Consider the following 16711-nt stretch of genomic DNA (forward strand, 5'->3'; position numbering starts at 1 on the left):
TTAAATTAGATACAGGTCATTGGCTGACTCTCCATATTTTTTAAATGTGCACCATAAAAAAGTCCTCAATCTGCTCCAGGTTTAACTCTGCTTGGACATTCTGAAAGCATAATATATTCAATCACCTCAGCCTTTCTGTCCCACTACACTGAATAACTGAATGAGGCTTTAGTCATATCAAGGATTATTGTCACAAACAGCAGAAAGGCCTTACATACGTCACTGAGGGCAAAAGCTCCAAAGTGAACGCAGAAGTCCCCACTGAAGGATTCATCAAGAGCATGTTGGCCCGACCCAGCATGCACCTGTTTGTGACATAACATCATGGGTGTGTCTGATGTGGGTCACTAAGCCTGACAGCCGGGTGGTGCAACAAACATCGGATTTATTTAATTTATTTTTGAATTAACCGAAGGAACAATAATGCTAACCATTCTTCTTCATGTGATTGTTTTTACTCTGTAATGGATCTGATTTGAAATGGCAAAGTTCAATACTTGTGATATAAAGTACTCAAGAAAAAGTTAAATTACATTTTTTTTTTTTTTTTTTTTTTTTTTTTTTTTTTTTTTTTTTTTTTATGTAAGCCAAGTTTTCTAGGAGAGAACATTTTCAAACTTTGTCTTAATATAGAAGATAATGCTCAATAGCTTAAAATCTCTTTTTGATGAATTTCCTTTACCCATGGAAACAAGATGGCAGCAAGCATTCATCACACAAACAATATGCGAGAAACATTTATAGATATTTCTGAATATCAGAAAAATGTCAATACATCAGCACATAGTTTATAGACAAATAGTGTTACAGTAAATACAAAACTACATTCTAAGACGTTGTAGCCTCGTGGAGAAAGGAGAGTTGTAGCTGGATACTGCAGAGACACCTCCTGTAACAAAAAGAACACAAACGTTCTTAGTTCTTGTTGTATTCGTTTTTAGATCATCTATTTCAGTCAAGCTACGCAAATGTTTGGTAGGCTACGCAATAAGAAGATTTAGCAAAATATACTATCACATTATGTCGTGTTCTTACCTTGGCATGGAAATAATTTTTTAAGGTTACCTTACCGGTCCAAAAACAAACAAAAAAAAGAGATAGAATAGATAGAAGTAGGAATTTTGTAGGAAGTTTGCTCTTTAGGGGAAGATGAAAGTTTTTTTGTTTTTTGAAATGGTCTTTTTTCAGCTCTTTTAAGAGTGTTTTTTGTTTTTTTTTCCACTGCCATTACATTTCAGGTTGTTTTTTTTTTTTTTTTTTTGTTTTTTTTTTGTTTTTTTCTGGCAGGATTCTTTGAGACCATTTCAATTCTTTATTTTTCGTACAATCCAAAGTTAAGCCAAGAACTGAGAAGCCAAGCTTTCATACAAATCATTTAAACCCAGACATAAAATATTTACACATGAGCAATTAAACCAGTGAACCTCTTACTATTCTGAAAAAGCTACAGTTTGTCATTCAATTAAATTACAACACAGGTTTTGTTTTCTTAAACCGAGAGTTCAACAAAGGTGGGATCAGCTGTCACATGTCCAGACTAATTATTTGTTTTGTGAACCGAAAAAAAAAAAAGCAAAGAATGTAACAATTTCTACATTAAGAGCATTAAAAAATTCGCCATTGTTGCATCTGGTATACACATTAAAAATAATCAAACTCATACATGGTTCTTCTGCTAGTTACACATTTGAGTGGGGGAAAAAAAGTCTAGCCAAAGTAAAATGTGCCTTGTTGGTTTATGAACAGGCATTTAAATCTTTTCAATTTGCTGGATTGTTGCTCTTCTTCCAAAACGGAGCAACCAGGGAAGAGCGTCCAACTGATCTTCATCTGCGCCAAGAGCGAGGCTCGTTGTCATCTTCTTCCTCATCATCATCCTGCAGCAATGCATCGTCACTCAGCGACTCCTCCGGGTACTGACCAGATAAAATAGAAAAACACTGAGATTAATGCTCTATTTACGTGATTAAAAAGTTAAGGAAAGACAATTTAAAGTGTAAGACCTTTATTTTGTTCATCACCACCACCACCACCACCACTCACCTAGCAACATGGATTTTAAAAAGTTCTTGGGAGTCACTAAATTCTCAGCTTGAGAGTATCATGTTGCAGACAGGCTAAATGCTTCAGGAAAGTATGAGTGGCAATGAAAAAGCCACATGAAGACAATCCTTGCTGTAATGTGTGATGGCTCCCTCTTGTGTTATCAAAATGTAACACAACACAAAATAGGTTTTTAATAAGGTTTCCCTATATGATATCTGAGCAGAGAACATCAAAATATCCCCTCTAGAGTAAATGTTTCCTCCTGCAGTTTTATTAAAGGATCTATAGAAGCACTAGAAGAAATTAGACCCATCCTGCCTGATCCCTCTCCTTAATGTTCATCTTCTATATATTACACCTTATGCAGGATCAACAGACCTGATCAGCTACCAGAGATGCTATAAAGAGAAACATAAACAAATGCAAAATGTCAACATACCTCATCCTCCTCTGGTTCTGCCTCATCAGCATCCGCAGCACTGAGAATCTTCACAGCCTTATGCCAGGCCAGACGCAGAGTCTGGTTGTTGATCCTCACTCCATGAAGAGCCGCCTACAGGTGGTCAAAACACAGGCTCATGTCGTTAGAAGTTTTAAATGGTAAATAGACTGTACTTGTATAGCGTTTTTCTAGTCTCTTGACCACTTAAAGCGCTTTTACACTACATATTATTCACCCATTCACACTGATTCATACACTGATGACAGTGGGTACACTGCAAGATGCCACCTGCCCATCAGGACTCCAACATTCATACACCGCAGGAACAGTCTGCGGGAGCGATATGGGATTAAGTGTCTTGCCCAAGGATACATCGACATGGACTGCCTGAGCCGGGGATCGAACCACCAAACCGCTGATCGGAGGACGACCCTGCTCCACCACTGAGCCACAGACGCCCAATTAAGTAAAAAAAGGTACATCAAGAGTTGTGGAAATAACAAGTTTAATCAATATAGCAAGCAGACTTTGGTGCTCCAGCTGGAGCAAAGTTCCAAGTAATAAAAGTTCAAATACTGGAAAATAACCGCGACTGTAGGAATTTCAAGGGGAAAAGAAAAAAAAACTAAATAGTCTAGCCTTTCTATGGCTGAGGGTTGACTCACCTGTTCTGCCTCTGCTCTTGTCTTGTAAGTGATGACTGCAGACAGGTGGTTTTCATCAATCTGGCAGTCTTCAATCTCTCCAAATTGCTTCGAAATTATGAACACACAACATTTTGGTCACTTTACAGATAACTCATTCCTGTGCAAATTATAGGAAAATTATATCATGCAGGTTATTCTTCAATTACAAACCCGTTCTCATGTGTTAAATTAAGTGGGGTTTTTTTCTACAAGCTGCTTTTGATATTGCGGCTGCTTTACCTCATTCACCCTGTTACTCAAAATATATACTGGGTGGACTGAAATGAATCAGTACACATTAGAAAAAAAGCTTGCTTTCTGCATATCTGGATAACTGACACTCACATCACAGTCATATATATTAAAAAGGATATATTTCGTTTTTACAGTTACAGCTTATAGTACATAGTTTCTGGTGGTTGTGGAGTGAATACGATGTACCATAAACCATTTCATTTGTATTTAGACAGACTGGACTGTAATTTTATATTGTTGCACCAAAGGTGGTCAGTTTCACTGTGCAGTTGTAACCACTAGAGGACACTGTTGTTTTGCCAAACTGAGAAAAAGTAATAATTAATTAATCCAAAGTAAGGGCTTGAGAACAGCTGAAAGCTTTATTTGTCATGCACTAGTTATAGGCTGACTTACAGCAAAGTGTGGCAGCAGGTCTACACGGTCTGCCTCAGTGAATCCAAAAATCTCCAGCGCTCGTGGTCGATGGTCCACGACTGCATGCAGTGACACACCTCTTCCCCGTCCTCTAGAGCCCCTTCCTCGGGCCCTGAGAGCACCACGGCCCCGAGCGTGGACCCCCCGGCCCCGTCCCTGTGACAGGATTCCCCTTTTAGCCGCCTGGGTAAAAACAGAAGAGGGGATGGAAAGAACTCAAATTGAGCACAAATATCTGGTCGATATCGTGAAACCCATAATTTGAGTTGTGGAGATGAAACTCTAAAGTTTGAGGGACAGTTTTCTCTTTCAAGATTAAGTCAGAACCTCAATTTGCAGCTGCGTGTACTTGATCTTCAACAAAGCAATGTCCTCTCCGGCCTGGGTCTTTTTGTACAGGTCCATTTCGGCGTCCAGCAGTTCCTTCTGTGCCTGAACACATTTCAATCAACATCAGGAAAGACAGTAATAAAGTCACGGGATAAACTGAAAAACTGAAAATCCAGTTGTCCTTTTCTATCAAAAGTCAGTAAACCATATCACAATTATAGACAAATCTATGGGTTTGTTATTCGTATACTTCTGTGTTTGTGTTGCATGGATGGCACTAGCTGGGTGAAAGCACTACCTGGGCTCTGCTCTTGGATGTGCGTAGCTGGTTGTTGCAGCCTGAGATTCCCTTTATCTCTTCTTGAAGTTTGGTGATGCTCTTGGTTAACATGCCTAAAGTTTCCATGATCTTGGCTTTATCCTCTGGCTTCATTGTTTTGTTCTTCTCAAGTTTGGATATTAGGAGCTGCAAGGGACGGGAGCAGAAAAACAGAATTACAAATTTTACTTTTGTTTGCGCTGATTCCAACAGAATATTTGAATAATTATAAAACAAACAACATCAGCCACAAGTCACACAGGATTGAAGGAAGGGTAAGATTTGATATTGTTGTGAAAGATATGAATCTTAGTACAAGTACAACTTTCAAAGACATAAAGAACATCCAATATGCCTATCTTTCAAACTTCTTAAACGCTTGTGCCTCCATTGGTCTCTTAACACTGCATGCGGCACACTAGACCTACTGTTGCCAAACAAATAGCCTATAAAGTAGGTTAACTTAATAACTGCAACACATATATCATGGCTGTACACCTACATACATATACAGCCACACAAAAATAGGCTTTACCATGTGGTTAACTCTTATAGACCATATCATTATTCAATTACCAGAAAGCATACTTAGATAGATAGATAGATAGATAGATAGATAGATAGATAGATAGATAGATAGATAGATAGATAGATAGATAGATAGATAGATAGATAGATAGATAGATAGATAGATAGATAGATAGCCTTACCATAGACACATTGTCTATTTTCAGATCTAAAATTCTAAGCCCTGGATATTGCATGTTGACACATGATCTTTAACCCTTTGACAAATCACACAAGAAATGAGTCCTAGATTGCACACCACAATCTCAAACACTGTTGGTAAAACAAACAAAAGCAAAGTCCACTGACTTGGGGACACATGTTGCCTCATGTGGCTTAAACTGTCAGAAAAGACCTCTTACAGCTCACACACTGACATATGTCACATGTTAAAAAGCAAACATGTGATCGAGACACTGGAATGTAAAGGTCTGAGACCTCTGCTCCAAATGATCTTACCTTCTGTGTCTCAATGTGCTTCTCCAATATTTCCTGCTTCTTTTTCCTTACATCCTGCTGTAGTCTTAGAGCTTCCTGTGAAAGGAATTATGGGAATGATTAGGTACCGCCTACTGTTTTAGTATGAAAATGTAAGGTGCTTGTGGCCTTAATTCGGAATCTCTCCACTCCCCATCTCCCATTCCGCTTCTCACCCGTTTCTTCTTCAGGGCCTCCTCTGAGGTTTTCTGGGCTGCCTTCAGGGCCTCAGGATTGTATACAGTCTTTGTGAGGCCCATGGACGTCGAAAACACCTAAGAAGGGGGAGGAAAACAGCACATAATATTTAGACAATTTGAAAGAGAAGTTGAGAATTTACAAAACCGCATTAGTTTTCTGAACAGTGAGATACTTACTTTTTCAACAGGAGCTGCTGGTTTAGCAGAGAAACCCAAACGGTCCTTCACTGACATCTTAGAGGGATTCTGCTGCGAATTGGTAAAACATCGTATTGTTTATTCACACCGGCTACATATTTTTGACTAGTATATGTGGAAAAACACAGCTCTATAAACCACACACACCTGAGAGGCTACACTGGAATCTTGTGAGGGCTCTGAGTTCGCATTGAGCAGGGGTCCGAGGCGATCTTTGACAGACTGCTTAAGAGACGTGGCTGAGGCCTGCTGAATGACAACGGAGATGTTAATCACATGATGTCTGGATTAATGCATTAGTGCATTTAAACATAGCATTTTAACTGAATGTGGAGGATGCACTGGCATTAATGGAAAAGGTTTTTCCAAGTGACAAAATGTGAAAGATCAAAGAGCACAATGCTGTGGTGTCTCATAACCAGTTTTGAAATGATCAAAAACTCTGACTCTTGCCCTGCAGGAAGACACTTGATTCTCCTGATCAAACATCAAAACCTTATTATTGTAATTTTATAACAGCCCTATTTTTGTGGTGGACCAACCACCATGCTCCACCAGAACATGTGCATTTAAGAGTGCATCTTATTTCAAGATATTTACTCTTAGTGGAAAATTTGAGATGGATAAATACTAACAATAATTTGTGGTGGTGTTAGGACAAAACATTTTATAATGACCACATGTTATCAATGACGGATTTTAAATAATCTTTTACCATGTCTGGCTGCGGCTGAGGGTGCTGCTGTGAGTTAGACTGGCCTTGGCCATCACTCCCATCATCACGAAACCAGTGCACCCTGATGAAGCGGTTGTTGAGAACAGCCTCTGTGCTTTGCATAGCGCGCTTGGCCTCGTCTTGGGAGGCAAACTGGATCAGGGCCCCCTCTGGGTCGTTCTGGAAGGCCACCTGTCAAAGAAATTACAAATGGTACTGTGAGACACATGCTGTAGAGCCTGAAGGCAACACTGTGAATCCTCTTTCTGGAGCTATTGACAACCAAAACTTAGGGAACAGAGGAAGTGGAGCAACATCCTCACCATGCCAAACAACACACCGCCACCTGACATGCAAGGACAATCCTAGCACAAGAAGTTTTCAAAGTCATCCTACTGACGCTGGACAATTTCTCAGTCGTTGCAAAATAACTGGCAACATAAACATAATGTAAATTAAATGTATCCTTGGCTGTGCTATATTCACAACATACCACAGTCTGTCGTGCTATTGCTTAACTGTACTACAAAAGTGTGTGATAGATGTGATGGATGGGTAGGTAGCTTATTTCAATAAAGGCTTTTAGTAACTCAGACTTTTTTTTACTTTGAGTTTCTTCTGTTACACCACAAATGTAAATTGTGTATCAGATGGGTTTAAAAAAAAAATCATATAAAACAAATAAGCTATGTTTTAAAAAAATATCAAAGATTAAATATAAACCACGACACTAACCAAAACTTCAGTCATTAACATTCCCCCTATGTGTCAAACATCAATACTGTTTTAAATGGTTTAACCTTTTGGTACTACATTTATTTAAATACATTGTTCACATATTAGTTACCTATTGTACTGCACCACAGATTGCACTACACAGTGACTACATAATATGTATTTACATTTTATTATTATTACAAAAAATGTAATGATTATTTACCTATCATTTAAAGGCTAATACCCATCAAAGCTGTGATTTTCATATATATTGCACGGCATGAAGACTGACCTGTAGGTTGACAATGGTACCAAACTTGCTGAAATGTTCATTGAGTTTGCTGATGTTGTTGAGCTCGGGAGGAATTTGACGAACCAGCAGCTTGGTGTTAGCAGAGAATGGGACTCTTTTGTGGTAGCCCTGGTGGTTGGGTTTGTTGAAGTTGGGTCTGTGCCGAGAAGAGAATTGTTGAACAATTCAATAAGGCAGGTATTAAACAAACCTCTGTAAATGGTGATTAACCACGGGGTTTAGAGGCAGCATATAACTTTTATTTTAAATTCTACAGAAAGATGTTCTCTTACTTTTCAAACCAAGGTTTCTTCAAGGGAAGGCCTCCATCGTGAGAGACAGGTGGTCTCTTCCTGGAATCAGATTCCATAACGATCCTCATGCTGTTGTTCGGGATTTTGTCTGGTGAGGAACAAACACTGACAGGTCAGTTTTCGGACTACCCAAAAAGAGATCAAAACTCTAGGGCAAGATGTTTAAACAGAAATACAGTAGTATGAACTGAATGCTGGCCTAAGTGCTAAGCATGCTAATGCCAGGATGGAAAGTACCGGCATGTTTTAAGACAATCTATTCAAAGCTCAAATGGTCCATTTCATGTTAACAATACCTCTTGGTGGCTGGTCCACTTCACTCATTGTGAGGCCAATCAGGTTGGGTCTCTGGGCATTGACCCGATGGCGGTAGATCGGCCTGGAGGTATTGGTGATGCTGGGAGCTTCAGGATTATACACATCTGTGTCATAGTTGTCTGGTCAGTAGAGAGAGGATACTTTAACTCATAAAACAGCAAGTTATGGCACAGTATAAGTCATTTATGAATATAAAATTAAATTTGTAACTTTAAAAACACACACAATCCTTACCAGAGGGGAAGCGGGGCACTGGGGCCTGGGGAAGTGAGGAGCGCATCCCAGAGGTGACAATGGTTGGAACAGAGCTGGTCATTGAATTGGGTGGAGCATCCATGCCCGACGGTTGAAGAGGAGGAAGCGGAGGAGGAGGACCTGAGATAAACAAAATGCTATAGAATGAAAAGTTCAAGCAAAACACCAACTGACTTGGCTGAGATGTTCATCAGGAAGGTAACTCTATTTCCTGCCATCAGTTTTTTAGACAGTCTTCAGTTATATAGATAATTCAATAGTTTAAAACATAAGCATTGCTTGTGGATTTATTTCCTCTTCACTAAAGGCCATAGCAAAAATGATTAACTTCTCTAAATATTTAGCATAGACTGATATTTATGGCGATCTCTTCCAGCTGTAATTGGTTGTTCCTCAGAGTTTAAAAATTGAGCTGGGCGCAACTGTCACGCCCTGAAAAATGGTCGCTTGGGAACGCTTGTGCAGCGCAACATTGTTGCTCTCACGTTTGAGCGCACAATCCGGGAGTCTTCATTGGCAAAAATGGTTTTACTGTAGCATTAAAAAGTTGTTTCAATTGCAAAAAAACCTTATGGGATGATAATGATTGTTACAATTATTAGCAAACCCTCAGGGTTACCGAGGAAAAAGGGTGAATGGCTTGTGAAGAATGTTTAGATTTTGGTTACAAAACCCATGAATAAAATTAATGATCTCATGATGAAATCATATCTTGATTTTTTTTCTTTGGCAAGTGACCATGGTATGAGCAGAATAATGCCCTTCTAGGTTTCCATTATAAGGAATTTATAAACACCATGGAAGTTGCGTCCGCAAAGTCCATTACTTTGCAAAACCTTGTGAGACATTATCATTTACTTACTAATTATTTAAAAAAACATAGTTTGGAAGCATGAAAGTTTGACATTCCATGCTAAAAAATATCACAAAAGTGTTTGTTATGACCTACATAATTCAGAGAGTTCATACCTGCAACAGGTGGAAGGCTGGGTGGGAGGGCACCTGGTGGGGGCACAGGGGGCCGTAGGTTCACAGGTGGTGGTGTCATGAGAGGTGGTGGTGGTGGGAGGCCTGGGGGCGGTGGTGGGTCCACACCTGGGATTGGCGGAGGTTGGAAGGGCAGCATGTTGGGCAAATTGACATCCTCCACTACAACTGGGTCACTTCCATGGTCAAAAGGACACATGTCCCCTCTCATGCAGAAGCCCTTTTCTGGAAGAGATGGCAGGCGCACGTACAACATCAAACACACAGAACTACGCAAAGCAGACAGCTGCGGTAGTGCTACCTTTTTTCACAATCTAAATTTTAATTTTCACATTTTTTTATTATCCAAAATATGTTTTCTAATTTTGAATAATTGTTGACAGCTTCAAAAGCTAATATATACACTTAAATATCTGTTTATTTAAACATATATCGTCAACGCAATATTGGAAAATGTTTACATACGTCACTGATTTTCCTCAAATCCTGCAGGCCTACTTACCATCATAGTCACGGCATCGCTTCCTCTGTTGAGGAGGTGGTCCCCTATTAAAAAGGCCACGATCCACAGGGGGCCCAGGGCGGAAGTCTGACCAACTCTCAGTGGTATTGTTGCTGTGATGATGTGTGGGGGCAATGACTGTAATGGTGCTGCTCAGTGTTGGCACAGGGAAGTGTGAAGTGGTCGCAGTTGGGACCAGAGTTGCTGGGGTGTAGCAATCACCGCTCTCTGGCCTGTCCACACGATCATGATCAAACTTCAACTTTCCAGAATCTCGTTCTGCAAATGGACAAAAAGTAAAATAACTGTCACTTTAGATTGTATACCATTGCGCAACTAGATTTACACGTCACAACATTTTAAACTTGTTTTCATGGTTGTTAGTTTAGTTAATCAATTTCCCAGTATCCAGTCATTGTTAATGGTTAAAACCATTAGATAATTTCTAAGCTTCTTAGTCAGCGGTAATCTGACTGGACACACTTGGAGAGGTCAGCAACAAACATGATCACTGTTCAAAATGAGGTGAACTCAGTGCAGACAGCAAGATTCAGAAGAATGTGGTTTCAAAATCCAGGTTTTGGCATCACTGCTGCCTCCAAAGACGATGGTTCAAACTGGAACAAAGTGATTCTGTTGGTTGATCACGTGTCTTGTATTTTTTTTAGATCCATTGATCAGGTTCTTACCTCTACTTCTGCTTCTAGACCGAGTTCTGCTGTGTGACCGGCTCCTGCTGCGATCTCTATCCCTATCTCTGTCCCTGTCCCTGTCTCTTTCCCTATCCCTCTCTCTGTCGCGGTCCCGGATGTGATCCTTGCTCCAACTGCGGCTGCGGCTACGACTGTAACTGCGACTGCGGCCTCTCCTGCGATTGTAGCGATCGCGGTATGAGTCCCTCCGTGGTGGGATGCGGTCATATTCCCTCTTTCTGGAGCGTTCGTCTCTCTTACGATCATCTCCTCTCCTAAAAGTTTGGGTAAACAAAAACATGACAATTAGTGCAAAGTAAAAACGTGTTGAGAGACAAAGTTGAAACATGCAGTGGCACACACCTGATATCTCTGCTGTAACGAGAACTTGATTGGGGTGGGCTGTGATTCACTCTCCGAGGAAACTTCTTCTCCCGTTCGTCTTCGCGGTTCGTCTGGACAAAGAAAAAAAGTAACTTCAAATAAATGTTCCATCAAATATGGCCACTGACATGAACAGTGTTCCATATTGTTTGGTACAGTAAAATGCACATGTGCTGGAACGACAGCACTGTTTGAACTGTTCGCTCATCATTACCTCGTCCTTTTTCGGCTCATCCTTCTCAACTTTGATCAAAGAGGATGGTTGATCTGGCTGCGGGAGGTAGTTTTTGTTGTTAATGGCTTCAAACAGCTTATCCACAAATGGCTGGGTCTCTGAAAGAAGGCAAGAGTTCAATTAAAGATGATATGTTAATACACAAATAAATAGTAACAAAGATGTCAAATGAAACAAGGCTTGCCGGGTACAACATTCATGAAGCAGGGGGGTTAATTACCTTTCTGGAGAAATACATCCAACTGGTCTATACATAGGGCTTTAAGTTCCTTTTCACTTTTGTCTTTTTTCACCAAAGCAACAACATACTTGGCAAGGGCAGAGGGGTCTGCATCACAGCTGGGATTGATCAGAGAAAGGGCAGAAGAAACAAGAACATTAAAACAAACACTATACACATGACAATCAGCCAATAAATGACAACGTGACACCTTCACGTTAGCGTGCATTGTGCATGTTTCTCACATTGTGTAACTGAGCTGCTCATGGCTAATGTTACTTACATGGGCTCAAGGGTTTCAGACAGCCATGTTTTCAAGGCATCAAGGTTTTCAATGATCATTTTAGATCCAGCAGAACTTGCCCTCCACCACGACCAGAGTCAACGCTGCTTATCTGCTCAATAGCACAGCCGACATCAGCTGGTGGGACTAGCCACGCTCGGGCTAGGCTGTGGTGCTACGAGCGCTGAACAGCCGCGTTAACGTTGGCTAGCTTAGCCTAGCTTAGCTTAGCTTAGCTAGCATGCGTCTTTCCAGGCCTCAAATGTGCAGAACGGTGACTCGACTCTCGTTGTGTGTTTTAATGGAGACGCAGACACGGGGAGTCTTTTGTTTTTCAACATCCAACCAGCTATCCCTGAAGGTTGTGAGTGTGTTGTATCCGTTAAACTTAATGGAGCACCCACGCTTGATTCGCTACTTTACCCACTCTCACTAGCTAACATGCCATGGCGACTATTTACTTCCGCTTGTGTTCTCCTCGGGGGAAGTATCGCGAGAGGAACGCGCGGGACGAGACTTTGTTGTTTTTGTGAGAGATGCTCCAGGACAGTTTCTCTATGACGGGCAGGAGCTTCACATCCCTCACAGCTGTGTATACATGTGTTAATACATGTGTTAGTACATGTGTTAGTACATGTGTTACCACTGTGTTACCACGTGTACCAAAGGTCCATGCATGAAGCATAATTCCTTTGGCACTGTTCAAATTGTATAAGAAATAATGTCAGATTAGGGCGAACAAGGTCAGATTAGGTGTATTGCCTAATTGCAATGGCCTACTTGTGCTAATGCAAATTCATTCTGAGAAATGTGAGCTGGTTATTCGAAAGCGAAATTGTGATGAACACGTGCAAAACAAATGCGTGCAACAAAACAACAGCTTGTTCCTTTCTCCAACTTTAATATTGAATACTGAGTAAAGGAAGTCGAGAGCCAGAAACTTCAAAGTAAAAGTACGTTTACAAACGTGTTTGCTCCACCGATCCATTTTAACAGAGCTAAATTAAACTAATAATCAAATTGCCTAAACAATGAACATACTATCTAATGAAGTCATATTTCTGCCACTTTTTCTACCTGTGCCTGCTGCTCGTTGGCATTATGGAAACATGGATTTCAGGCCAGAAAATCAGCTCCTTCCCATTTTAAAACTTTATTTCAGACTCTTTGTCATCTATTATTAAGTTGTACTAATCATTATTATTGACGCTTCCTTGTTAAATAGAAAGATACATTGACTCGTTCTACAGTCATATATTATATATATATATATATATATATATATATATATACAGTGGTGTATAAAGTACCCAAAAGCCATACTTGAGTAAAAGTAAAGATACCTTACTGGAAAATGACTCCAGTAAAAGTGAAAGTCACCTATTAGAATACTACTTGAGTAAAAGTCTTAAAGTATCTAATATTTACTGTACTTAAGTATCAAAAGTAATTTTCTGATATTAAATGTACTTAAGTATTGAAAGTAAAAGTACAAGTAAATGCTGTTAATAAAAAAGCAAAGGGTCAGAATTTTGAGAATTATGAAGTTTATTATTTTAAGTGCTGTGGCCACCATGACCAAGGACAAGGAGGTACAAACAGAGACAGCAGCCTAACATACACCATGTATAGTTAAATTAGTTATAATCAGATATACTCCAATCCTGTGGGAAACACTGCTAGATATCTTAACAGGTTTATGCTAATTATGATAACTAAACATTAACGTTGCGGCTCATGGGATTAATCTTAATTGACCTCAATGTGTTTCCTGAGGTTGGGTGGGGAGTGTTTGAATGCCAATATTTCAGTAGCTTTGGGCATAAGAGGCTCTTCATCCGGTACGAAGAGTCTTTCACTCCAACATAAGAAAACATTTCTCGCAGATATGGCCACAGGTGTTGGTCTTCGTCTCCACCGTGGTTTGTTGTGGGAGTAGCAGGTGTTTCCGTTTCTGCTTCCGTCATGAAAGCAGTCATCGTAGAGTGGAGGTCTGCTCATGTAGTCGCTCGCTAGCTGGCATCACTGGGCATCAACATCAATATAATATATATATAACACGTATCTACACTATAGCCCGTGTCGTTCACCCAAACATTTTAAGGAGCCTAAATTAGATAAATACAGTTACATTTTATTTAAAAAAAATAATTCATTATATACAGATAATTACATTGATCCTTGTCCCGAAGTAACTCTATGGGCTAGAATCAATTTGGCTTTAAAGTACTTTTGAGAAGCAGGACTCAAATCTTTCGGGGAAAAACTGGAACAATAATATCCTTGGTACACTAAACGGTTTAATTTCCTTTTAAGCAGCTCACAATTAGAAACATAAATAAACTAGGGTCCGTACATGGGGTGTAATGTAATTGGCCTTGTTCACGTTGTATAATGACTAATGTCAGATTAGGAGTGTTTGTGCTAATGCAAATATAATCTGGAATGTGTGAGTTGGTTCTTCGAAAGATGATGCTGCTTAAACGTGGTTAACGCTTTTCTGTGTTATTGCCGCATTTAATGAACACGTGAAATGCAATTCGGCGCACCGAGACGTCAGCTTGTTGCAGTGCACAGTTTTGATTATGCAAATTGAGCCGAAAACAAAGACAGCTCGCCATCACATTTGAATTGCATTGCATTTTCAAAACGTTTTTCCTCCAGCGAGAGATAAATTAAATAAATACACAAATATCCTAAATAATGAACATACTAAAACTGTTATAAAGTCATATTCCTGCCACTTTCCCAAAACTAATCCTGAATAAATTCGTCACAGGGCGAACAATGAAATCATCTGCATGTAATGCTTCTTAAAATGATTGATTGATGTATTTAGTAAATGGGTTGTTAGACTATTTGGGTAAATAGGTCGTTCGAGATGAGCCAGATTTAATTGCCAAGGAGGCAATTTAAGAGACTTGGGATGTACCCTTGCCTCCTCGATTCCCTCACTTGCGTCGTTTCCTTAGTCCCGCCCACCAGGGATGCATGGAGAGATGCGAGGAATCATCACTGTACTAATATTAATAAAGACACAAAGTAATCATCACTGTACTAATATTAATAAAGACACAAAGTAATCATCACTGTACTAATATTAATAAAGACACAAAGTAATCATCACACTAATATTAATAAAGACACAAAGAGTAGTAAATGTACTATATTTAAAGACACAAAGTATTTATAGTATTAATCTGCAGAAATGTATTTCTCTCTGCAGCCTGTTACCTGCACTCAGTATTTATACTCTTAGTATTTATACTGTGTTATGTGTATTTATACTATGTTCTTAGTATTTATGCTATATTCTGTGTATTTATACTGTGTTCTCAGTATTGATACTGTGTTATTACATTACATTACATTACATTACAGTCATTTAGCAGACGCTTTTATCCAAAGCGACTTACAGGAAGTGTATTCAACATAGGTATTCAAGAGAACTACTAGTCACCAGAAGTCATAAGTGCATCTCCTTTCTTAAACAAGCATCTCAAAGCATAAGCCAGAGCAAAAGTATAGTGCAGAGGCAAATTACTACGAAAACAATAATTGCAACAAACTAATACGAATACAATAAGTGCTACAAACTACTACGAATAGGATAAGTGCAGTAAACTAATACGAATACAATAAGTGCAGCGGTAGTGCAGTTCTGTGTATTTATACTGTGTTCTGTGTCCTGCTCATAAGGACCGATTTCTACCGGTGAAATGCATTTGTCTTATTTATGAATTATTAACGTCTGTATGTTTTGAAATTCGGATTGTGATGTCATTATTAAATAATCCAGAATATGATTATGTTTTCTCCTAAACACTGGAATGAATTTATTAGGCTCAATATTTAGGGGTAAATTGTTATTACATAACTCATCAACCAACACTCAGGAATGATCAGCCTCATATGAATGAATGGAAATGAAGATAAATGATGTAAAAGTGTTTCTACAGACAGACAAACTCTCCAACTCTTTAACTCTCCAACTCTTTAACTCTCTCTCTAACTTTAATCCATTCAGTGTGTGATCTGACAACACTTCCTGAAAGGATGATCTGCATCCTCGCTCATGTCTCCTCCGAAATAAGAGTTTAGGGACGGCCGGCAACATGGCGGCGGAGAACGACTTCCGGTTCAAGCGAGGATCGAGGAGCGAGGAGACGACAAACAAGAGATTTGGGATGTACCCATAATCCCGATTTGCTCTGACGTCATAAACACGTTTTGTAGGAAATTCTTATTTTCTTGTGTAAATGTAAGATGTGACGCTAGATTGCTGGCTAGTGGACTGAGGCTAATAATAATAATAATAATAATAATAATAATAATAATAATAATAATAATAATAATAATAATTGTTATTATTATTATTACTATTATTATGTAAGGTTATTTATTTCGTGTCTGTAAATAAAGATATTTATTGAGAAAGCCTAATTCCAACTTGATGTCAAAACATTTTCAGTCAGAGAGCCTTAATGTGTGAAGTCCATAGATTAACGATTGTGAAGCATCAGAAAACCTTTTGATGGAAACTTGCAGCGTAACTTTTCCTCAGTGTGTAAACTATTTATGTACCTGTGATGTTTGGACTGTTGGGTCAGTTTTTCAAATTACTAAAAATTTACGGTTGTATGATTTAGAAATTACACTACCTTCAGGTGTATTTATTTATATAAATGTTTAAATAAATATGACATCCAAGAACTAATATATGCCCAATCTTATATCCTCAATTATTATAATGACATAGTTCAATAAATAAGAAGATATCCAAACGAAGTCTGCAAACTACAGGTAGCCTACAAATGTAACGAACAGGATGTAAACATGTCATTGACTTCCTGTGTTTTC

General features: G+C 39.1%; 1 protein-coding gene across 5 annotated transcripts; it reads right to left on the reverse strand.

Moving 5' to 3' along the window:
• Positions 1 to 712: 712 nt before the first annotated feature.
• Positions 713 to 12338, reverse strand: rbm26 (RNA binding motif protein 26). 5 transcript variants are annotated; one of them, XR_008531747.1, is made up of 23 exons: positions 11852 to 12338; positions 11569 to 11687; positions 11328 to 11446; positions 11093 to 11184; positions 10727 to 11004; positions 10038 to 10316; positions 9518 to 9760; positions 8528 to 8668; positions 8272 to 8412; positions 7955 to 8063; positions 7662 to 7818; positions 6653 to 6844; positions 6085 to 6186; positions 5917 to 5988; positions 5716 to 5814; positions 5522 to 5596; positions 4475 to 4642; positions 4174 to 4278; positions 3826 to 4029; positions 3154 to 3240; positions 2486 to 2599; positions 1036 to 1916; positions 714 to 889 (listed from the first exon to the last, which is right to left on the reverse strand). XR_008531747.1 is itself a non-coding variant. In XM_054614202.1 (22 exons), exons 1-22 carry the CDS (start codon positions 11908 to 11910, stop codon positions 1827 to 1829), a joined length of 3039 nt encoding a protein of 1012 aa, XP_054470177.1. In that variant the 5' UTR covers positions 11911 to 12338; the 3' UTR covers positions 713 to 1826. The 5 variants fall into 5 exon arrangements, 4 of the variants coding, with proteins under 4 accessions (XP_054470177.1, XP_054470169.1, XP_054470160.1 ...); XM_054614202.1 differs by having other exon boundaries at positions 713 to 1916; positions 5917 to 5985; positions 6085 to 6183; XM_054614194.1 differs by having other exon boundaries at positions 713 to 1916; positions 6085 to 6183.
• Positions 12339 to 16711: the final 4373 nt, after the last annotated feature.

This window comes from Anoplopoma fimbria, chromosome 2 (assembly GCF_027596085.1).
Source record: "Anoplopoma fimbria isolate UVic2021 breed Golden Eagle Sablefish chromosome 2, Afim_UVic_2022, whole genome shotgun sequence".
In the NCBI taxonomy this organism is placed as follows: domain Eukaryota; kingdom Metazoa; phylum Chordata; class Actinopteri; order Perciformes; family Anoplopomatidae; genus Anoplopoma; species Anoplopoma fimbria.

Coding starts and splice junctions, on each gene's coding strand:
- rbm26 (XM_054614171.1), bottom strand. CDS start 11,910: ATGATCATTGAAAACCTTGATGCCTTGAAAACATGGCTGTCTGAAACC. Junction 11,005..11,092: donor CGTTACAGCAGAGATATCAG/GTGTGTGCCACT, acceptor CCAAACTTTTAG/GAGAGGAGATGATCGTAAGA. Junction 6,187..6,652: donor CTCAGCCGCAGCCAGACATG/GTAAAAGATTAT, acceptor GTTGTCATTCAG/CAGGCCTCAGCCACGTCTCT.